Below are 24,147 nucleotides of genomic sequence, written 5' to 3'. Positions count from 1 at the left end.
CTTTGACTTGTACCCATTATTTCTTAACAGAAAATTAATTGGTGGGAAAACTATTTGCTAGGAGAGACATAGAAGTTAATGGCATGGCATTGTATGTGTCTGTGTGGCAAGGAAACGTGTCAAGCTCTGCACAGACTCCTGGGAACTAAACGAGTATCCAAATGCTCACAATATTGCAGCAGCATCAAAGGATCTCTAGAGATGGGCAAACTCTATAAATAAGCATAAATAATGCTCAGGGATGTATGAGAAATGTCATCAGTATATAAATATTGAAATCCCCTATGATAACACTATTAGAAAAGGGCTGATATATGAATCCTGAGGTTGAAGCTTCTTGTGATTATCAGGAATCTAACAGATAACAGGGGATAATACAACTGGGCTGGGAAATAAAGGTCTAAAGTAGTGTGGTCTGACAGATACAGGCAGGAGAGTCAAACTTAGCACTGTAAGGCATCAGAGCCCTTCACTAGGAAAACTTAAACAGAAATTGTTCATCTCTTGCCAGGAGGCAGAGTATTTCAAACCTTGAATCTTTTGAGTCATTTATACCTAAAACATGTCCTGATTAGTGAGGAGCCCTTTCAAAGCACAGAAGTCAGTATAGTACTCTGGTAACTCATGGCTGTCGCAAGATATTGCTAATATTACTTACACAAGAAACTCATAACACTTGGAAGATGTACCTTGTCTTCTCCAGGATAGATCAGTATTTTTTTCTTCTAGTCCTGTTATTCTCTCCTTCAACACTTCCTTTTCACTGAAATCTTTCTCCATCAATCCCCCAGCCAAAGCACTTCATCAGCCACCCTATGCTGGGTGCAGCGGTCGCCCACGTTAATCCTGGCTAGTACCTGCCCTGACTTCTGCAATGTCAGTAGTGACAAGCCAGAGGATTCTGCCCTCTGACACTTCTTCATCCACCTTCTGTTGTTTTAAACAGCTTTAATGAATCAGGAGAACTGTGTACTTTACCCTCTGAAACATATTTTTTACCTAGGCTTCATATTATTTGTAGGAAGTATTCAGCACTTCTCACATCAGTCTTAAATACATCCTGAACAGACAGAGTGGAAAATTGTCTTAAACCCTTTGGCATCCACTTGCTGTCAGTTGAATGTCAAGTCAGGAATAAAAATTGGCAACTAGCTGTAGATTTTGCAGTCATGCAGCAGGATTTGTGGAGCTTGGCTTCAGCTGTCATTCCATGTACCTCCAGTGATGAGCATTCATGCCACAGTGAGGCATTAGAGTTGTCAGATATTCAGAACTTACAGAAATAACTTCATTTTTAAATGGACTGTTTCTTTTTGTATGAATAATCAGATAGAACAACATACAAAATGCTTGACGTGTACCGGGAGCCCAGTACAGTCCCTGACACATGAAAATATTTGGAATATTTCAGACTCCATTTAATGCTTCTCCAGAATTTTGCAGAACAGTAAATTTTGAGCTCTATAATTAAGCCATTCACTCCCTCTCTTTGATTATGCTTTAATCCTAGTTCCTTTAACAGAGATTGTGAAAGACATTGATCAAATACTTCTCAGGGACCTCAATATAATCTAAAAGGAAACTAAATGTTAACAGAGACCAAGGCTTTAAACTCTGCTGTTGATAGTTATTCCCAAGGCTCAACTACACTTTGGAAATACAAATAGGGAAGGCAGTTTTGACCGAACAAAAAGGAGAAATATAAAACCTACAGAGGTGTTTTCCTCTGAATTTATGAGCAATAAATACATTGTTTCAGGGCTAAGCAGAAAAATAGCCATTTATCCTTGCAGTTGTACTAAATTCTGGTAGTTCGGAAGAGAACCATATTGTATGTATAGCCCAGAAGAGTCATGTAGTACAAACGTGAGAGCTGCACTGCTTTGGCCAAATTTCCACCCAGCAGTGGTTAAAGGGGAGTGTGCAGGCTTGGCTGCTCTGTGTCACCCACTCTCATCTTCCTGAGCACCTGCAATTCTTGATTAAGGATATTAGACCTTCTCAGCCTGTTCCCTTTCATATCTGACTATGGACTTCTTCATAAAGTTGTCTAACTCCTTTCTGAACCTGCTGATGCCACCTGCCTCCACAACAAACCATGGCAACAAATTCCAGGAGATTGCTACCTGCTGCTCTTAATTTTAAGCCACTCTCCTATTTGTGTGACTGACCCCTCGTTCTAGTACTGTGGGATTTGGTGAACATCAGTTTTGCACTTGCCTTATCCACAGCTTCAAGATTTTATAAATCTCAATCATGTCTCAGCCAATTAAATCACTGCAGTGTTTTTAGAAGACAGCCAGTAAAACACACAGGCTGCTTTTGCAGAAAAAAAAAAAAAATTCACATTGCAAGACTAGTCTTCAAACATAAAATACAAGAGAAACAACATTAGTCATAAGACATAATGACTTGTCAGCAACAACTATGTGTTACCATCACATTGAGATCGCACTCACATTTTCCAGCTCAGCTTATAAAATATTTGAAAGGGGAGTGCACATCTATTTCAGAACACTTTGAAATTCTGGGATGAAATCCCAGTGTCACTGAAATAAAAATATAAATCTTGATTTAAAAAAAAAAAAAGTTCTTTGTATAAAGCAAAAGGAGTACCACTTGTTCACTATAAAACTTCAGTCTGTATGACGACTTTGAGGAAAAAAGATATGGGCACATGTTTAAACACATTCCCTTGGTTCAGTTTTCTCTATCTGGCTAGCATAACAAACTGTGTGATTGAAGTGCAATGCCTTGACTTATTTAAATTGTTTAAATTGAAAGGTATTCTAGTATACCATATACCAGTCCTGTATTCCCATATCTATGCTACTGCAGCCTTTCTAGGTAAAGGATCACTCTTTTAACCTTGGGGACTGTATCTGCACTGTGTGTACCAGAGTGAGTCAGCCTTCTGGTTTGGAAATCAGATCTAGGAGACAAACCTTCAGAAATTTATCCTCCATACTTACCTAAAACAAAGATTTTTATGCATCAGGTTTCTGATTTACTAGTTTAAAACACAGCTTGTGTTGGCACTAAACCACAAAGACCAGCGGATAAGAAACAGTATATTTTCTGACAAGTCATTGAGCCGGAGCCTAACATGCTCATCTTAACAGCTCATTTGTGTCTGCTGTTCTGACATTCTGACGTTTGCTGTCAAGGTTCCTTTCCCAGGCAGCTAGGAGCTTCACTATTTGACACCACTGCCCTAATCCGCAGCAGCAAATACTAGTCTTTTACTTAACTACTGATGCAAAATGGGTATCTCTGGAATCCAAAGAAACACCTCAAAAAATCCCAAATTAAGATTATCAATGGCTTCTCTATTATGCAAACTAGATATTTAAGACAGTACAGGACACAAAGTATGAAAAAGGCATTTATTATTTACACAACTGCTATAGTTCCTTAAGAACAATATATACCATTTTTATTTGAAAGGGTCAGTATTCTTTCAAATACATGAACTGCATAATGCACAAGTGTTGGTAATGCCAAACAGCAGTCACATCACACTTCTATAGTGCAGGCATAAGCAGCGCAAGTAAATGATATTTTAAGAACAGTATGGCTGAATATTGTATTTAAACACAGTGTTTGCACTTTTACAAGATTTAGCTAGAAGAGAACAAGGGTTTTGTTCATGCTTTTGTTAGGAATGTGACTTTCCCATCTGAGGTTTAAACCCTTCATCTGACATAAGAAATTTTCAGGCAGACTGCTTTTCACTTACCGAATAAGAGTGGGTTTTTCTCCCTCAAACTTCAATCTTTTGTTTTCCAGTTAACACTGCTTTATAGTACAAGTTCACACACTGGGGTAAATTTGCCACAGAGGTGGTACTTTCCCATCTTACTGTCTTGCACAGAGAAACACTGACATACTAATACATACGAAACTTAAGACAACTTGTAATTTATAGACTTAAATACTGGAATGGGAGAGGGAGACTGTTTCTAAAGATGGAGGGAATAGAGGGCTTATACAATTCATACACTGCCAAGCTTGGCTCCTTATTCAACTTTTTTGGTCTAAATACTTTTTGTCTAGTTTCAGAATGTTTTTGGTCTTTAATGGTTATGGTTGTACTTCGGCAGCAAAGGAGAGTAAAGTATTTTAAGTAGTAACACCAGAACTGAATGCAAGAAAAAGTAACTGACTTGTTTCTCCCACTTTGAGCTTATTGCTGTGATCTTTTAAAAAAAACCCACAACCAACCAACTGGAAGACCAAGTATAGCAGTCATTCTGGCATTGGATCCAGTGTCCAGCACTATCGTTCTCTAGAGTAAAAGCAAGGAAAAGTCCAATGATCTTAGTTATGTTCCCTTCAGTTCAGTGCCACACGATTTTATTAGTGTTATTGTCCTTGCTTCTTTGAAAGATACCTGAAAGAAACAAAAGTACAGTTTTTCACAAAATAAGAGGTAAGTATAAATATATCCAGTCCCTTTTATAAACTCAAAGTATGAATCTGCTTTCTGTTATCATTAGCAATCCCTTTATTGATAACCAAAAATTAGAAATGTGATCGATACTACTTATGATTTGGATTTCAACATTCTTTCAATTCCGTAGGTTATGTTATAGTCATTCAAAGTCATATTTTTAGTTAGACTCTATTAGCTTTTTAAACAAAAGGCAGGAAGGTAATGGAAAAATGTTTTATTCTACGAGGTTGAAAATTGCATCAGTTGGAAAATTAGCTATTATATCCTTCAAAACAAAAAGGCCCATTAGATATGGCAGTCCTTCAAACAAACTCAAGCCTTTAAGGATCAGTCATCCAGCATAACCTGAAAAGAACAGCTCTCCACTAGCTTCTTTAGAGAATCTGAATTACTCCAAAATGCTTGTTTTCTGATCTCACAGCTCTTACCACTATAGCTGAACCAATCTGGCTAGGTGGTAACACTGAAATCTTTGCAAATACTCTAGGAAAAAAAAAAAATCCAACCAACTTAACTGACAGTGTGAAATATCCAGTGAATTTCACTGTTTTTTAAGTTTAACATTTGACTTTCTGTTCTAATCAGAAACAAGAAATAAAATCATTATCAAGTTTGCAGTGCTGTTCTTTTAAGCACTGAATGAGTGTTTCTCGAATAGCATATTGCACACGCTTTTTTTCACATGTATTGAAACTTTGGGCTGTTGCATAAAACAACTAAGAACAACTTTGTCCAAAGACTTCAGCTGATCATTCTCTAACAAGTATTAGGATGCTAACTGGTGCCCTAAGGATTTGGAAAACTCTTGTTCATAACACAGTAATTTGCATTTCAGAGCTGATGAGTACTGTAATAGCACACAAGCTGGATAGTGCCTGAGAACCACACTGTAACGTCCCAGACCTCGGAAGTAACCACCAGAAAAGCTGCCTTGTAACAAAGGACCCGAGATCTGAACTGACAGTTTAACTTTTAGGGGTGGAAAGAGAGATTTCCAGGGACCAGGTTCCTTCAAAATTTTTTTTCCCCTTTAGGAAGCGTAATTGCTTTATCGAAAACAACTAATGATCCTAAATACTGGAGAAGTATGAAAAGAAAGTCCACTCTATCAAAAACTTATTTGAGGGAAGCAGCCCAAACACAATAGCCTTACTAAAATTCTATTCAAACTAAAGGACCTTTATAACTGTAAGTGATGTCAAAGTTCATCAGCTCAGCTGTTTCTGGTCTTTGTACATACAACCTCAAGCAAAACACAGTGGGGTCAGGGACAGAAGGAAGAAAGAATTTTTACTTTGTTCTTACCTTTCCCAATGTTTGTGATTCAGCTCCAAAAAGTCATCTAATTTTGCTATTTCTTTGAGGTATTGAGTGAGCTTTAGAAGCTCCTTGTCTTTATCCCGGTTTAAATGTGCTTTCATAAAAGGCCTTATCTATACAAAATAAATAAACTTGGTATAACCATTTGCTTAATGTAAGAAAAATGCTTCTGATTCTCTATCGTTTACCTCCTAATTAAAATCTCTTTTCAGTACTATGCCAAGTTATAACTACTCTTAGGTAAGACGGCAAAAAATCTTTTCTATTAGTGGCCACGTCCAGTTTGTCTTGTTATTTGTGCAAACTGCACCGTAGGGTTTTCGCATTGCATGCCCAAAAAGAAATTTGTTTTGTCTTGAATTTCTTTGAGCCTTCCCCTCCCAGTCAGACAGAATGATAAGATGATCTGGAATGGACTGCCACATTTTCTAATATGATTTCATAGAAATTTTTGCCGGAGACATGAGAGGTTTTCAGCTTTGCTTTGAGTTGTGTGGCATCGCTGGAATCAGATGCTTTTTTTCAACAAAAAGAATTTGACTACAATCATAGCTTCTGTGAAAAGAGGTGTCAGAAATAAAGCAGTTGTCAGATAAGCTTTAAGTTTGGAATATGTTATACCTGTGCCTTGTCTCAGTGATTCAATGTTCTTGTCTGCAGTTAAGTTTGACAAACATCTTTCAAATCTGAGCTAGAGGGAGCTCTCCAGATAAGCCTCTCCCAGCAAGATCTTTGCTGTTCCTCATTCTCCTAACAATGTACAGTTCCCATTAACATCACCTTGTTAGATCTCAGCAATTGCTATCCTCTTCACATTATGGTTACTTTTAAAGAAACATCATCTTGGATTTCTGCATTTGAAAACATCCTTTTTAAAAATAAATTTGTAAGGGTTCTTTTAGTACATACTGCTGTACCATCATATATAAGTAGAAATTTAATTTGCACTCTACTTATTCAGAACCAGCACTGATAATGGAGCACAAACCGGTTGATAACTTTATAAAATGAAATATTTGATGTTCTGCAGTCAAAATGGCTCAAGGTATTATTTCCCAGACCAGAATGCTTGCTATTATACTGGCATACTACCATGAAGTACAGTCCCTTGTTATTTGATTTATTTTCTGAATATAACCACTCTTGAGATTGAACAGCATCTATTTCAGTGGTACCTCTCAGCAATGCCCAGCTTGATTCTGGCACGCAGGTATAATTTAAGCAGAAATCATAATTTCATTGATTTTGGTAGTCTCTTAAAAGCTCAGTTAATATTGAAAAAAGCTTACTGAATACTACTATTAGGGAAATATTACTCCAGACAAATGGCAATCTAAATAAAATACAATAAAATATGCATCTTTGCTAGTTAAGAATAGCCTTTCTTTACAATAAAGCAAAGTAGTATGAGAAAGTACTGCTTGAATTATAAGAAACAGTAGTAATAAATTTAAATTGCAGTTAAAATTACCTTGAGTCCATTTTGTGGATTCATTAGGAAGTTTCGGCCAATATCATCAAACATAATGGTATTTTTTTTGCTGTAATATTCTGAAAATTTTCCCCAGATAACACCAAGAGGCTTCACCTGCAAAAATAACACATACAACGTACCTGAAGTAAATCAGATCACATGCAGGAGATACCAGACTATAGGAACTTGTGTCCAAAATCAAATGGACACCTGTATTTTTGTGCTGAATCATTAGCAGGTAGTTGGGTTTTAATAAGGGAAGAAATGTGAAACAGTATAACATACTAAATATCCCCCACACTAAAGGAAACCTTTCTGTTGGTATTAAATTTTCTTGCAGCAGATATCTGTTACTTGATTTGAAAGAAATGTCATCCAAATGTACTACTCAAAACATTAATAGAGAATTTGAGTAGAAAAAAAATAATCTATGCTTCCAAGATTCTTACAGTTTTCTTGCAGGAAAACTTCAGCACAACTTTATTGTTGAATATTTCGAAGGGTAGGATAACATGTCAGTTAAATGTAGAAAAAGATCAGGAAAAAATAGGTACTTACATCTATTAGTCCTCTTCTAGGAGTGTGCACTGTTATCATGGCAGCACTGTCCAACATGAAAGTTATCTTGTAGTTTGCATTGGTACTCACTCCAAGCTCCTACATCACAAAGATTAAAGCTTCTAATTATGACAGTTTAACTGAAACTACGATTATAATACATTGTTTGTCAGAGGGTGAACTGATGAGGATTACCAGAGACACACTAAAAATAAGTATCTGGGGGTTTTAATTTTTTTTTTATCCATTGAGAATCATAAAAGTACACCATTCTACCAAGAGGAAAAAAAAAAACATTATAGCAATTTATTTTTACAGTGTTTACTATCAGAAACTTCAGCATAAAATCAAAGCAACTTTGCAGAAAAGGCAAAACACAGAGAGGTCTTGCCAATACCTTCATGCATAATCTTTCACAAATTCTACATGCCTCAATTTTACTCAGTATCTATAGCAAGGAGAGCAACTGTGTACTGTCTGCTATTTGTTCCTTCCTGTAAGTTACAACAAATCAGTCCCATTGAAGACTGAATATGCAGTAATAGTTCATCGTTACAGTTTCCTCCTACAGGTGTCCAAGATAGGCAATGTTAGTCAGAAATCTGTCAGTTGAAAGATTTTACTTCCTTAAGTTTCTTTTTCTTCCTTAAATAAAGACTCTAAGGAAAAAATCCTTTTTAGAAATAAAAAACTTCGGATGAGAGAGCATCATTTCCATTTCAAATCCTTTCCAAAGCTGAAAAGTAATAGTCAAATCTGCTGACGTGTTATAATAGAGATATTGCTGACAATTTCTGCTGTGTGCAACAGCAGTAGTATGCAAAGCTACATAACAAGGAGAAAATATCCACTGCGATAGTGCTCTTGCAAATATCCAGCCACACTTAACTGATTTGCTTCTATATGAAAAAGTGAATCTTGAAAATTAAAAGTGCTACCTACCTGGGTCAGTGTCTTATTACACTGAAATAACTAGATGTTCTAGACCACTTGAATTCCAGGCATAAGTTGATAGTAAATGAGATCTTAAACTTGGTTGCCTGACACTCCCTCCTTTTTAATGCTGTTCCTGCTTTGTAGTTTAAAACAAAAACTTTAATGCCAAGTATTGCTGGGATCATTGTTCCCTGACAAAAAGTTAAAATTTTCAAGGTAAGCACCCCTGTTTAAGGAGAAACAGCAGTTGGCATCTAGTGATAGGAATCTCAACTGATCAAGATCCTGGAGTAGGCACAGAAAGGTTGTGATTCAGTAACGTGTGCTGGAAAGACGACATAGAATAGCAGAGAGGTGACCAGTGCAAGAGAAACAGCCCAGTTCTGAATACTGGTTTTCCCCAAGATTGAGTCCTAGCACTACATCGACAGACAGACACAACATAAACAGAGATGTAACACTGCTACAAGTGGTGCAATGTTTGTAAGGCTCAACGCTGATTTTACTTGTACTAACTCGACTTCATAGTTCTGATTAAAGGTTCTCATTTCTGCGATCACTCTGAGGAATTTTTGTTTGTTTAGAAAAATTGTAGCAATTTATTATTTTGAGGAAGAGAACACTGGAAAATGTGCTTTGCTCTGTTAAAACTGGAAAAAGTTTTGCCTGAAAAGGAAACAAGCTTTGATTTATAAGCATAAAAAAGATAACTCGCCAACCAAACATACAATGATTCTTAGTAAGCTCATTAGATTTACAGCTAAGCCTGTCTGTAAATATGTTTACCCCTAGGTCAGCTGTGCAAAACTTGCTAGTTGCCTATTTTAGGTACGGAAGAAACTAGGATTGAAAGAAGAGCTCTTACGGATGTTTTAATAAGGCACAGGAAGCAACAGAACCACACAGCTGCAAGAAGTACAAGATAAATATGAAAAGTTTCCTCTCGATAATCTACTCCAGCATGCCACATCTGTTTGCTCCTTTAAAAAAAAAAAAATATTACACTTATGACTAGAACTCTGTAATGAGAGGTAAGATGAAAACAACTGTGAAGGCTGTGTGACTAAGTTTCAGTAGGTACTGACTTGTGTTTAGTTCTTCTAAATTTAGCACCTGCTGCTGATAGTTTGTGTGGAATTCTAAAATTAGATTTAATCTAGTTTTGTGACAAAGATAATTTAAAGTCACTATGAAGATTTAAAAAACTCAGGTTTTGATTCATACAACTTTCCCCAGTTGTTAATCCTCTCTATAATGCTGAGCATGAGTCCTACTATATGAAAACAGCTAGCCAGACTAGAAATAAAGTACATATTTTCAGAGCAACTTACTTTCATTTTTGCTTCAATCCACTTCATGTTAGTAGCAGCTGAAACAAAAGGGAGAAAAGAGAAAGAATATCAAAATAAGCCATTGACAGGCAAAAAGAAACAAGTCAATAAATTGTTAACATATAAAATTTTTACACAAAATTTAACTTGAGACATCCAGTCTTGTTACAGATTTTAGGGTTCTCTGCTCTTCCCTCATGGAAATTTATTTTTATTTGAAAAAACTTACTTTTCAAATGAACAGGTAGATAAAGCACTGCGTGTATTTAAAACATTTTCTAGATCAGCTGTTATCAAACTACAGTCTGCAAGACCTTAAGAAGTAGGCTATGCCTGCTTTGAGGAACCATACGGCCTTTGCAAGTTTTTCTCCTGGAAGCAATGATAAGAATACATAAGGCCTGGTAAGGACAAAGTGTCAACATTGCCCGCTGATGTAAAATAAATGGAAACATGGTTCCTGACTATGAAAACTAAATTTTGTAATACAGTTTTAATCTGGTTTAAACTCTGCACCGGCGAAAGTCTGTTCTCCAGCTGTTGGACAGGAAGTGAAACAGCATGCAAGGGCAAACGATCAGCCGTCCCTGCAGACAGGAGAGGTTGGTTCATTTGGCAGTTCACTACTTATTGTCTGGATTGAGATCATTTGAGAAGATAGCCATCAAACAGTGTTTGAATGGGGATTATAAAATTTTGCTACTTCAAACACTTGTTTGTTTGTACAAAGTAACATTCTGTAAAGTGATGTCGAGCTTTATACTGTGATTAGACCCAGTCATGTGAGCAATATAAGAATTACTATTTTTCCGAAATAGCTCTAATAGCTGTGTGAACATTCCTGCTGAATGTATTGTTTTAGATCTTGTGATTCACACTAAAAAGCAATATAAAAACCTCCCACCTGGAGCCTCTGCTCTGAATGACAATTTACAATAAACTCTTAGGTATTGAGTACAACACTTACACCAAATTACAATATCATAATCCTCATATGCAGATGTCAGAAATTCATGAAGGTATGGCCTCATCAGTTCTACCCCAGTTTCAGCACAAGATCTGTGGTCTAAAAAGAATGTAAGAGAGAAGCAATTAATTGTTAAAGTTTAAGTTATTAAAGTTCAGTCTGATTTTCCTATCTGTCCAGAGACTTGAGGAGTTTAATGAGGGAAGCACTGGTGCACTTTAAAATAACAAATTAATTCATAGCAAAGTATCCTTCCTATTATAAAGGTGGAAAGAAGAGGCAGAGGGGGATATTTATTTGTTGATCCTTACAGGTACTTGAGTGCTTAACTAATAATTAAATCAGAGATCTGTGGGTCTGAATATCTTTGAAGAGTCAGGTCAAATAGTTCATCTGTGTACCTTAGCAAATTTGTAACAGCTCAGATGAAAAACAGATTCCTTCAAAACTAGTCAAATTTTGTGAACATATATCAAGCTTATTTCAGACATGAAAATGTTGCCTGTTCCAATTAGAAAACTGCTGTCAAATTCTGTTAGCATAAGACCTCTAAACAAAACATTTAAACTCAGTAATAACCTGAATTTTGATCTCAGATTGTAAACAAATCTCATCAAAAAGGAAAGCTAAGGAAAAGGAATAAGGCAAGCTATTATTTACTGCATATAGTTAAGCTGCCATGACACACCTACATCCCGGAAAACTAAGTCAGAAGGAAAATTCTGGCTTCCAAAAAAGCCTGTCTGACAATTTGCAAGGAAAACGTGGTTTTGTGCATGTTTAGTAACAATCTGGAAATAAAATTTGAAGCTATTCTCCCACGCCCCCCGAAAGTGGAGTCAATCAGGTACAAAGATTGTTATTTTGCAGTAGCTTGCCCTGCCACTGTGATGTCCAAGATACAAGTTGGTCAAGGGGAGTATTATTTGGATAAAATACCAAATTGCTACTTTTCTATGTTGTCTTGAAGAGAGTAAATAGTTTCCGCACTAAAATCAACAATACACAACACTTAAAAAGCCCAATGGTTTTTAAAATATGACCAGTAGACCTCAAAATCTTACAAAGAGGAAGTTATATAGTACAACACACACCAGAGTTACTAGATTTGTAAAGCAAAAATCAAGATACATGAACTGGCAAATAAACCGACCTCTTAAATAAAAATCACAAGTTGAATAAAATCTCACCAAATAGTGTATAATCAACATCTAGCACCAGCAGCTTTTTTCCTTCTCTAGGAGGATTCAGAATTTCCACTTTGTATTCTTTAACTCTGCGGGAAATTTTTAGTAGATTTTCCTCCCTAATGTAAGAGTGAAAAAAATTACAGTTAATTAAAACGCATACTGTACATTAAATAACAGGACTGGGTTTTAGTAGCTAAAACTCCTAACCTGTTTTCTACTTCCACAACTTCTTCTTCAATATCAAAGTCATTGACAACATCATCGTTATCAGGAGGTGGCCCAAGGACATCTTCCTAGAGGAATAATAATAGAAGATAAGTAGGATGACTGAAGAAAAATAACTGTGGATATCAACTTTCTGTTCCTTCATACTACAGGAAAAAAAATACCAATTTATCAAAATTATTTCACTTTACTAGTGGAAAGAGTTACTAAAGTATACTGATGATTGTTTATATTTGAGAAGTCAGTGAGTATCATAATAGGTTTGTAGCAAAGTCCAAAACAAGACAAGTTTAATGAACACACGGCTATCAGAGTTTTGCAGAAAAGCTACTTTACATAGGAAAATAAACACCAACAAAATCTACTGTACTACTGTTTTCAAATGAATAATTAAAGTTTAAAACTGTAATGAGTAGACATATATATAGATAAGCATCTCTTCCTGTTTAAGCTCATGAGTAAAATATTTACCAAACTCTCTTCACGAGTGCCCATCATCATAATTTTAGTATTTGGTTTCAACTTAAGAGCTCCAAGCTTAACATCATCATCTGCAGGTTTGCCTACAATGCAAGCAGATATTTTTTTTTTACTGGGGTAGAGAGATTTTAGAAAACTGTCAAAACATTTCATGCTTTATTGAAATAAGCTACCCATCAGACACCAGAATACCCCAAGCTGTATTATCATTCTCCTCCACATAGAGATACATTGCTTGTCTGGCTAGCAGCAATTTAACTTTTTTTAATGCACATTTGCTCCACTTTCATGTCAGCCATTAAAAAATTACCAGGTAGATGTATCAATAATAATCAATATCCACTGATGTATAAAATTTATATCTTCATTCAAAAGCTAGACCTGGGAGACAGATGCCCTGTTAGTATACACATCCTAGCTAGGTTTAGAGGATGTTTTTTCATAAACATTTCAGGCACAACCACAACATAATAAATATGAATAGTTACCCTTCATTTTAAGTCCAAGTAGTTTTTGACGCTCTGGTAACACTCCAGTAAGGCCTTTAAGAGACTGCTTCAGATCCAAGACTGTGTCTTCTTCTGATAGCGAGGTTATCGTATACTCCTGTCCACCCCATTTTATTATGAGAGAGAGAGACATCCTTGAAGCATAAGTTCAGTATTATTTTCTGAAAAATCTGCTGCAGGAGGAAAATACAATGGTCATGTAAGAAAGAAATAGGAGAATTACTCTTTTCAGAAGACAAACAATATAGTCTGTTCAAAGTATTTTTGATTTTTTATTATTTTGTATGTCAAAGAGCTGTTTGTTTTGCATGAACAGATGATAAACATGTTGACAAAATATTGAAATCAGGGGAAAAAGAACAGTGCTGGAACTGGGGCTCTGAGTTCCACTTCAGTGTATTTAGCAATGTCACATTCACTGTTTACTACAGCAGATGCTCATTCGCTGTGTGTTCCGTGCAGCCTGTTCACTGCATAACCAGCACCCAAGCAGAGTACTGCAGTATCATAAAAGTAATTTCAAATCTCAGAAATGTCCTCTGCAATAATTACGCAACTGAACCAGCCATGGATATCTTTACATATGTAACAACAAAACAGCAAATATGAAATACCTAAAACATATAAAGCCATAAAAACAGTTCTGAACCCAACAGTTCATTTTTAGCATTGGATTTCTCTAATCACTTTCACTGTGCAATACCTGCAGTAATACACACCCCAGGTCATGTCTCACTGTAGTAATATCAAAGTAGGAGTTTGAAAACAAAGCCAAAACACACACCTACACAATGCAATTACACTGTAAGAACTGCACTTTCATTGCAGTGCTGACAAAACAACTATAATTATACTATCTTTCATTTACACAGCATTACTTACACAAATTGTATGTAACAGTTTAGTCCTACGTTAAACACAGCAGAGAAACAAGATTTTTAGCCTTATGTGGAAGGGAGAAGAATGTGTTTTTTCTGTTAAAGCTTGGGAACAGAGAATCAAGGAGATGGGTATCAAAAGGCTGTTACAGACTGTCAGGCGACGCAGAGAAGGCCTCTGCACCACTAATGGTGAGATTGTCTTCAGAAGATTGATATTCAGAAAGATGAGAGAGCAGACCTATGAAAAAAACCCGAGGCTATCCACCTTCAAGAAATGCATTATACCAAGAAATACAGGTCTGGTAATTCTGAAAAATCTCAGAATCCAAAAATTTGATTCCTCTTGGGCATTGTATTCTCAGAGGTTACCTGCTCTCAGACAAAATACTGTACAGCCTATTAGGAACGAACAAATAATTACGACATACCCACCAAGCTCAGATGAGATGAGAAATACAGGGCTACAATACAACCTGCTTGCTGAGGACACTATAAGCCACACCTCCACAATATTCCCTCTAAGAACCCTGAAAACAAATTGAAGAGGAAAACTGGTACCACAGAAAAAGTTTTTTTTCATTTTTTTTTTTTCCCCCCTAAATATCCCTAAATCAGATAGGGACCTGGTACTATCATGTGAAAAAGGGGTCTTAGAAGCACTATGAAATTCAACTGAGATTAGGGCTGCAGAGCGTCAAGCAATGTTGGTACACGGGGTCATTATCATAAATGATCCCTGTCCATAAACCTTAGACTAAGTTTACAGAAAGAGTTTATTGTCTGTTTTCTCATCTGTACCATATACTTCGTTCTGCAAGAAAACTTCTCAAGTCTCTGTCCAGCACTAAATTGAAAAGATCATCCCTCCAAAGTTGAGCACCTGACCAACCATCTATCCTTACTGAATTACAGTCCTGCCAGGATGAACGTTATCAGAAATAAGGCAGCTTTATTCAATGCCAAAATGCTAAGGGGACTGAGTGTGGACACCAGAATCAGTGAATACAGGAAAACATATTAGGCACAGAGCAAGACACAGGATTTTGCAACGTTTCTACCATTGGGGCTGGACGCCACGTGAATCTGAATGAAGACTGCTTTGGTTAATCGTCTTCAGCACCTTTACGAGCCCCTTGGACCATCAAGAGCCTACGGGTTGGAAGGTGACTGGGTCAGAGAAGTGTTTTAATTGAAGTGTCGCATTACACCACTTTTCCTGGAAGATGTGGAGGACAGACATCCACATCTTTAAGTTTCACTAAGCAACATAAAACATGAGCACCCTCCTCGAAGCACAGAAAGCGCAGCACCGGGACCGCAGCACTTTCCACAACACCGCAACAGGTGGAGGAACAAGGTTTCCGAGCAGAAGCTGCTCCGTGTCCGCCGCCCGCAGCCGCAGGGACACGCCGCGGTTCGCCCGTCCCCGCCGCCGGGGCTGTCCCACACGGTGCCGCGGGCCCGGGCAGCCGCTCCCGCCCCGCAGACGTTACGGGGGGGCACCGGCCCGGCCGAGCCCAGCGCCCGCCCTCAGGCCCTCCCTGCCTCGCGGCCGCCCCTGCCTCACCCCCGGCCCGGTAAAGCCCGGCCTCCGCCGCACACGGACGGGCCCGATCCCGGGGCCCAGACCCACCGGGCTGCCCCGGCGATCGAGGACGGGGCGGCGCTCCCCGAAGCCCACCGGGTCACAGTGCCACTGCCGCCGATCTTCTTCCCCCTCCCCCTCGCCCCGGGCAGCGCGGTGCGGCCCCTCACCCTGGCAACGGAACCGGCACCGGCCCGGGATCCGCCGCACCGGAAGCGGAACTGGCGCCGCACCGGAAGCAGGCGGGCGGGGGGGGAGGAGGCAGAGCGGGCAGCCCGCGGCCGCCCGGATGTCTCACTCGGCGGGCGGCGGCATCGCCGGGGCCGGGGGTCCCGCTTCGGGCTCTCGGCCGGGCCCGGGCCATCCCCGAGCGGCGCCGGGGCGGCCCGGTCAGCGCTGACCGAGCGGGGTGATCCTGCCTGTTCTCGTACCGATCAGGCGAGTGAGAGCTTTCACCCTCTTTAACGAGAACTTTTTTTTTTTTTTTTTCGTGTGCCCGCCTGAGGAGCGTTCCTCGGGGTTCCTCCTGCCGGGTTCACGCAGGAACTCGCGGGTTTGTGAGGTAAAATTCACGGCAGCATGGGAGCAAGGGTGCTGCTCGGAGCCCCGCGCTCCCTTTGTCGCCGGCGGTGACGCTGAGCTGCGCTGGGCCCCGCCGGCGCCCCGGCGAGGCCGGTGGAAGCAACTAGTTACCACCAATGTCTGTTTTCCATTATTAATCCTGAAAGGACCTTACTCTGTGCCCAGGCATCCGGACTCAATACTTTCTTAGCTTTTAAGGCGACTCTTTACAGACGTATTACCTCTTTGTGTCTGTTTAATCAAGGGTCACTTCTCAACTACTATTAGGATTCTTGGGAACTGGCTTCAGCTGCAGTGGTTTTGTGCATGGACAACATACGTAGAAGAAAAAAATGTATTTTCCACAAAGATGGCCTTTTGCACGCAGGTGTTCTGCTTTGCAGAAATAGTTTAAAGGAAAAATTTGTTTTGCAGTAAAGTCTGGTTTGTTACATCTGTGAAATCAAGTGGAAATTATAGACTTCAGTTCCCCTTGGCATCAGTAGAGGCAGTGTTAAATTTCAGAGAGGAAGTGAATGTTTCAATCCTCCCTCATCTTAGGTCTTGCTCTGTGGAAAGGTTAGATAATTTTTCTCTTTTGTTTGGTGATAAATAGGGAAGGGAACAAAAGAGCAGAGGTCAGCAGCTGTGCACCAAGTAAAAGTTCCTTCAGAATGGCTGCTGTAACTTCTAAGAGCCATTCCTAGTATAAATAAATCTCAGTGAAGACATGTAATATAAGCAAAAACTGTGTAGAAGCCTGATTTCTCTCCTGAGTGGACATTAATGTATTTCCTGCCTGGATATGTATTTTGAATTCTGTTCTATATTCAGGTTTTAGCATATAAGCACTTTGGTTTCCAAAAGAGTGGTACAAATGGGAGACTGCTGTCGTGACTGTTCATGTTGAGTTGAGCTTCTGAGTGCACATAAATCCAGGTAAAACCAGTCATGTATGTATCCTGATCATGAAGAGTTTGCTTTTTCATTTAATGACACACGGTTCTCCTCTGCACAGAGGCAGCACATTATAGTAGTGCTGTAAAGCTTTCAAAGCTGCAACTAGTAATTAAAGTCACACCCCGTCATAAAACTATGCACCCTCCAGGCCTGTTTAAAAATAAAGGCTATGAAAATGATACATGGTGTGATCGCCTCTCTGTAATCTTTTAAAAATATCTTTTACTATTTTCTGGTTGCCTTTTAAAAAGATCTCTTGAAGAGGAGGCAGTAGGGTTTTTGTTTTGTTTTGTTTTTGTTTTTCTGTTTGAGGAGTAAAAAGTATTTTGAAAAAGTATAAGTATTTATGAATATTTAATTTCTGGTATGATACTGGTGTTTTAGTATCCTGAGCTATGACTAGGACATCCTCACACTAGGCACTGTTGAAAAATGCTGTGATCCTGACAACATTCATGTGGCACAGATAAATATGTCCTTTTACTTAGCTGTGAAAACGCATGGTGGTGCTCAATCCTAACATTAATAAGTGCAAAGTGGTAAAGTAATTTGACTAAAACCATAAAATTACAATTCAGAGCCCAAACAGCATAATCTTTTCTTTGTACTGAGGAGTTTGTTTTGTGGTGGTACTCTCTGGGTTTGTGCTGTAGTAAACTAGCAAGGAAAAGCAGTGGGGAGATTTTAAAGTAAATGCATGTTCCCTTTCACCTTGATGTGCACTATGTCCTGGGATGCTCCAAGGTGAAATAAAAAATTGACTGTGTGTCAAATTGATGCCTGCTGGCTCCCTTCCAGTACCTCATGTTCACAGCAAGCATTTCTGAGCATTTTGAGGAATATGCTCCTGTGCATAACTGCTGAAGCCTAGGAGCTCATCTCTTAAATTGTTGTTTATGCTGCATATAAAAGCAAAATTCCCACGAGAAACTCTAGGGCATGCTAGGTAAGAATCCTTTAAAATCATCATTTAAAGCTGAAAACCATATGGAAAGCTCAAGAGGTTGCTTTGAGAATTAAAAGAAAGATTAGATCACATCTCTGTGTAATCCAAGGAGTTAGAAAGCAAAAGGTGATGATACCGCAGGGCTGAGAGATGCTAAATGTTTGTTACATTCAGTGACTTTAATGGAGAGTCAGTGCACATGTTAATGGCACGCAGACTACGAATGGGCCAGCATCCCAGATTTCAAGGTTTTGCAACTTTTTTTTTTTTCCCCAAATTGCTTTTTGGTTCGGAAAACTCATTTGAATATGTGGCAGTCTCTCAACTCTACTTCTAAATTGAACCCACATTAGGAAGAAATCTAAAGCAGAGCCCATATTCTCCACTAGGAATACAGGAATCCTTAAAATACAGCTTGGTACCAGTGTATTTTAATCTGTTTTATGCTTTTTTGTTTCCCCTCTCGACTGTTTTTCCTACCATACTTTCTTATTTATTACCTTTTTGCAGTATTTTTTTTTCTGTTTTATAATTTGCTCTAAGCAGAAAGTAAAAGTAACGATGTCTGAGGATGTCAAACTCTTCAAGCTTGTACCACGCAAGTGGTTCCAGCCCAAGGCAGATGTGTGTGCAAGCCTTCTGTGCTGTTCATGGCCACTTCAGTGTAACACAACGGGCAGCATGATTTACTGGATGCTGCCATCACTGTGCCCTAGAAATGTACCATTTGAATGCAAGCTCTGATTCTGAGTCACTGTATGACTCCAGGCAAAACACCAAGAGCTGAATTTCCAGTGTTCAATAATGTGGTGTGCTTTAGTAGCTGGCAGCTTAGCTGGAGACATGGAAATGTCTCAAGTTTGAAATTAAACACGTTTTCAAGTTATCACTAATAAAGTAAGTCTCTGTCTCAGCTTATCAGTAAGGTGGAGGTTAGAATAATATTTATATAGTTTTCTTACAGGAGTTTTTTTGGGCTTATATAATGTTGGCACTGTGAGATGCTATAAATACTAGAGGCTTGTACCAGTATTACCATATGATTCTCCTCTTTCTGAATGCAACTTTTATTCTTCTGCAACTACTCAGCCCAATTATTTTTATTTTATTTAGTTCGATTCTTTGTATTCAAGATTATGCCTCACTGGCAAGGGATCTTGGGAGAGAACTGTGATGCTTTTGTTCACTGAACAAAACCCAGATTCATCACTTTCCTTACATCACCACCCAGCTCTCCAGCTTCTCAACACAGAGATTGGTATGGCTTTCCTTTAGGTTGTAAATCACAGCAGCTGTTTATTTGTTTGGAATCAGTGCTCTCCAGTGTTATGAAAGTGGTAAAAATACAGTAGTTGTACGAGAAGTGTAATTATCAGGGATCCTGCAGAAGTGGTTTCCTGAAGAGAGTGAAAATAAATACGAAATTGAGAAACTGGAACTAGGTGAATTGCCAGGAAGAGTTCTGAAAAGCAGTCAGAATGAGAGGAAAAATGAGGGTCAATGAGAAGCTAAGTGATGAGGAGAAATTTAGGAAATAGGGTCAGAGATAGGGAAGAGCAGGGGAATTTCTGAGATGGGGCTACAGAGTGAGAGTAGGTAAATTGGAGAAAGAGATGCACTGGCTTTGCTGCTATTGTGGGACCCCATAACGCTCCCAGTTCCTGTGTCTGGATATGTGTTTCTGCAGGAATTAAGGTTTATTTGTTCCTTCGTTTAGTGACTGGGATGAAGTTGCAAGAGGAGAACACAAAGGCTGTGGAGGCTGGCTGCCATCCATATTACAAGGCATACATGTGAGGTACCAAACTGGGTTTCACAGGTGATCTTAATTTTTGCATTATTTAACTTTCATCTGACTTTGTGCAATACAACCAACTTATGATACTCCTTTGCTGTTACATATGTATATATGGGTATTTTTTGAAACAATGGCTTGTAAAAAGCTTCAAATAAAACTACCCATGGAATTGTCCACCTTAGGCATGCAATGTCTTTCCATGTCAGTGTATTTTGCTGCTCTTGAGAATTCTTACGAGGGAATTTCTTTGTAAGCAGTTTGAGGTGCTGGCATTTGTCCATCTGCATGGAAAAATTAAGCTTCCACGTTATCTGAACTCTGAGAAGATCTCTTGAAAGTTTTCATGAGATGTCACAATAGTGGCCCCCTTCAGTCCTCAGCTGCTGATCACTGAAAGTTTGGAATCGAAACGCCTCTGTTAATAATGAGAGATAAACAATCACTGGATTCAGAATTCTTAGCCACCTGGTGTCAAATTCAGGAAAGGCTTTTAAAATTCCAGAGAAATGAAGCAGAAAGTTGAGATGCTTTTAAAAAGATATGCTTGACAAGATGGTGGTAACGCCACATACCTGATCTGCCCATTAGAAATCCTGTGGTCCTGTGCAGTAACACACTTTCAGGAGTAAATGCTGAGAGATGATAGAATGAAATAAAGGTGGGTTTCAGCTCCTATTGTTTGCTTGTAAACTGAAGTGAGAACTTCAGTGATTTGCTACAATGCTTTCATGATATAATTACTTCTCAATAATAGAGATTTCCATTCCATCTCCTATAAATACCTGTCGCTATCTACAGTTGTGAATACATATTTGTGTGTCTCTGCTGCTTGCTGTCTTTTTTCTCAGAAGCAGCACTGAAGACAGGCGATAGGACTTACAGATCTTGCACCATCGCCCCTGGCCTCAGTCAGCACTGAACCACAAAGAACAGAAAAGAAGTGACTCATGATTTTTTTTCCATGTACGGCATGAGAAGACAAGCAGGGCCATGAAATGAAGCTGAAATTCTTATGCCTTATATGACAGCGGGTTCATACTCCTTGTGATAAGAAGTGGGGTACTGGCAAGTATTAGTGAACTGTGACGCAGTCGTGAGTGGGCTGAGCCAGGCAGAACAAAGGGATGGCTGGAGGCTGGTGAAGCCATTGTTTTCCCATGTCCTCTGCAAGAGTCCAGTGTTTGAAGCAATGTATTTACCCCAGATACAACAAAAGAATTAGGCGATAATGGTGTGATAAATAAAAAGATGTATGAAACAAGAGCTGCAAGCACTTGTCACTCAGGGACCTGTTAAGTGATAAAGGAGGAAACCAACTGCTTAGGAGAGAGACTCGGTGGATCAGCAGAGCCCTGTGCAGGAGGGTCTCTATAAACCTCCTAGGCCTGACCAGAGCACAGAGTGCTTATGAGTAATAATCACATGTATATTCATGTCATTAGTTTGGCTGGACATGCATACTTGTTCTTTCTAAAGAGAAGAATCACCGACTTTAAGAATCCTAGCACAGACTGATAGTTTTCAACTAAAAGCTTTACAATAAAAAAGCCGGTTATTTTTAAAATAGCATTAAAATCTGCAGCTTGTGAAAAATTGTACCAATAAGCTGAGCTCCTCTGTGGTGCCTGAGCAAAGGCTTCTGTCTGGGAGACTTCTGTCAGTTGTGCTGTTTAGTCCCCTTTCCTCTGCATTCTGGGCTGACCAGACTTTGGGAGAAGACAGATCTAGTGTTAACACCAAATAGAACCAGCTGATTGTGCAGCAGGGCAGAGCCCTACCACAGCTGTGATGAAAGTTAACACAGATGTGTTCAAACTACCTTTTTCTTCTGGTGTTTTGAAAACCTTTGGGTAGTCAGGTAAGGGTAATTTTGCCAAGCAGAATGTGGATAGACACCCAAACCCCTTATTTTAATATACTTAAGAGTTAAAGACATTGTGTTGAGGCTACCCATTGTTAATACCTACAACTGGGAATGCTCCAGTCCTCATTAGAGAGTGAAGGAAAAAAGCAATTATTAAGTTGGCTAGCCCAACCTTTGTGAACTACAGGATTTTCCAGTTCAGTGTATTCCCTCATTCCTCACTGCAGCAATGTTCTTTAATGACCCAGACAACATGGATTTGTAATTTTTCAGACATTAAGGTAAAAAACATTAATCCTCTTGGGTCATGTTTTTTTTTCCTTAGAATTTAAGAGTGCATGCTAAGGCCTGGCCACGCAGCCTTTACAGAATGAGTAAATATTGGTGAGACTTTTCACACAAGGGCTCTGAGTGTAGACTGAAGGAGCTGCACAGGGAGCTGTGCTGAAGGAACTGGCCCTGGCACAGGTCTCCAGCTGAAAAACGTCAGTGCAGAACAGAAAGTCTAGTATTTTTCTGGTTGATCTCAGGTGACTATAGATTCTGCAGTACACCACTGGAAAAACACAACATCAGCCTTAGTATTTGAAATTAATACAGCATTTTGTGTTTCACAAGGCCAGTAAAGAGTATTATTGAAATAGTTGAGCTGCCTTTTAAGCATCTGCCCAGACACTACCTGAGGTTTTGCTGACCGACTCTCGTGACTCATCTTTCAGACTCGCAGCTGCCCCGCCATGTCCCTCACGTCCCGGGAAGACCCAGAACCAACCCCAAAGTAAAACCCCTGGTCTCCCGCTGGAATTTACACCCAAACCTCTGCCTTTCCCGTGGGGGCGGGGAGAGGGAACGCGTAACAGCGTGGCGAGGTGGGCGGGGAGGCTGGCAGGGAGCCCTCCCCAGACGAATCCCTACGCCCCAAACCGCGCTTTGCCACCCAAAACGGCGCGTTCCACTCGCCCACGCGCGGGCACGTTCTCCCTGCTCGGGGTGGGGGGGGAGGCGCCGCGGCGGGCGCGCGAGGCGGCGCTGCGAGAGGGGGCGGGCGCATGCGCGGAGGCGGGCGGCGCGCGCGCGCAGGCAGCGGGGCCATGGCCGCCCGTCCGTGGGGCCGGGGGGTGCCGGCGCCCTGAGGCGAGCGGGGCGCGGCCATGGTGCCTCGAGGAGCTGCTCTGTCGCCGCCGGGCACCGAGCCGCCGCCGCCGTCGCTGTGAGGCGCGGAGCCCTGCCGCGCCACCGGGGAGCGGGAGCAAGAGGAGGAGGAGGAGGAGGAGAAGAAGGAGGAGGCGGCGGCCACCGCGCCGGCCCAGGTGACTCCCCCACCCGCCGCCTCAGACACGCGCGTGCCCTTCCCCCGCCCCTCAGGGCGGCACGGGGGCCGAGGCGCCCCCACCCCCCAGACCCCCCTCGCCGCACGCCCACACGTGTGCGTGTTCCTGTGGGCGCGTTTGTGTGGCGGGGCTTCCCCGACCTTTCCCGTGCGCGGCGGCGCCCCCTTCTTCCCTCCCTCCCCCCCCCCCCCCCCCCTTCCCTCCCTCCTCTCCCCCACCCCCGTCCCTCCCCTCCCTCCGCCGGCGCTGCCTCGCCGCGGGCTTTGCCGGGGGTTACTCGAGTTCAGAGGCGGCGGGGCCCGGGCGAGGATGCGAGGGGCTTTCTGCAGCGCCGGGGATGAACGCCAGAGTTTTGCCTGGCAGGCGGCTGGCAGGAAATAAGTCGCTGGTGGGGGAGTGTGCGTGGAGGGGGTCGTAGAGTTTCCACGCCCGTATACACGCGTGCGTGTACTCAGCCCGGCGGTGGAGCTTGACTCAGGCCCGGAGGATGAGTTGCTCGGTGGTGCAGTCGTGACCGAGGTGCTGGCTTCGCTGTGGCGGTTGTGCTCCCCCTCCCTCTCTGGGGTCTGGCTTTACCTTCTGGTTTCCGCAGCCGGCCGTGAATATCCCCAAACCCTCCTTCTGCCGGCCGGGCGCCGCACGCCGTGACGGGGGAGACACAGCTGCGGCGTGTGCCCGCGTTCGGGCGGCCCGGTGGGGAGAGGGGAGGGGAGGCCCGGCCATCCCCTCCTGGAGACGGGCCCTGAAGCATCTGGTAATGCTTATGTAAGGAGCA

The 24,147-nt window shown here is 40.9% G+C and overlaps 2 protein-coding genes across 8 annotated transcripts in view; one reads left to right on the top strand and one right to left on the bottom strand.

The window, feature by feature from the left end:
- Nucleotides 1-3,372: 3,372 nt before the first annotated feature.
- Nucleotides 3,373-16,157, bottom strand: UBLCP1 (ubiquitin like domain containing CTD phosphatase 1). 4 transcript variants are annotated; one of them, XM_033006274.2, is made up of 12 exons: nt 16,083-16,109; nt 14,756-14,854; nt 13,426-13,619; nt 12,929-13,020; nt 12,440-12,525; nt 12,233-12,348; nt 11,043-11,141; nt 10,076-10,113; nt 7,809-7,907; nt 7,248-7,364; nt 5,762-5,889; nt 3,373-4,393 (listed from the first exon to the last, which is right to left on the bottom strand). In XM_033006274.2, the coding sequence occupies exons 3-12, from the start codon at nt 13,577-13,579 to the stop codon at nt 4,366-4,368; spliced, it is 957 nt and encodes a 318-aa protein (XP_032862165.1). In that variant the 5' UTR covers nt 13,580-13,619; nt 14,756-14,854; nt 16,083-16,109; the 3' UTR covers nt 3,373-4,365. The 4 variants fall into 4 exon arrangements, with proteins under 4 accessions (XP_032862165.1, XP_032862168.1, XP_032862164.1 ...); XM_033006277.2 differs by having other exon boundaries at nt 14,760-14,854; XM_033006273.2 differs by lacking the exon at nt 14,756-14,854 and having other exon boundaries at nt 16,083-16,157.
- Nucleotides 16,158-23,098: 6,941 nt separating this feature from the next.
- RNF145 (ring finger protein 145) overlaps nt 23,099-24,147 on the top strand; it is a 48,617-nt gene continuing 47,568 nt past the window's right edge. For 2 of the 4 annotated variants that reach the window (XM_033006204.2, XM_033006201.2), the window contains exon 1: nt 23,623-23,891. The gene's annotated coding sequence lies outside the window, so the exon portion shown is untranslated. Of the gene's footprint in view, nt 23,352-23,622; nt 23,892-23,940; nt 24,127-24,147 lie in introns of those variants that run through there. The other 2 variants (XM_042790172.1, XM_033006203.2) reach the window with 2 other exon arrangements.

This window comes from Tyto alba, unplaced genomic scaffold (genome assembly GCF_018691265.1).
Source record: "Tyto alba isolate M040663 unplaced genomic scaffold, T.alba_DEE_v4.0 Super-Scaffold_17, whole genome shotgun sequence".
Lineage (NCBI taxonomy): Eukaryota > Metazoa > Chordata > Aves > Strigiformes > Tytonidae > Tyto > Tyto alba.
This window is presented reverse-complemented; position numbering and strand designations above follow the sequence as displayed.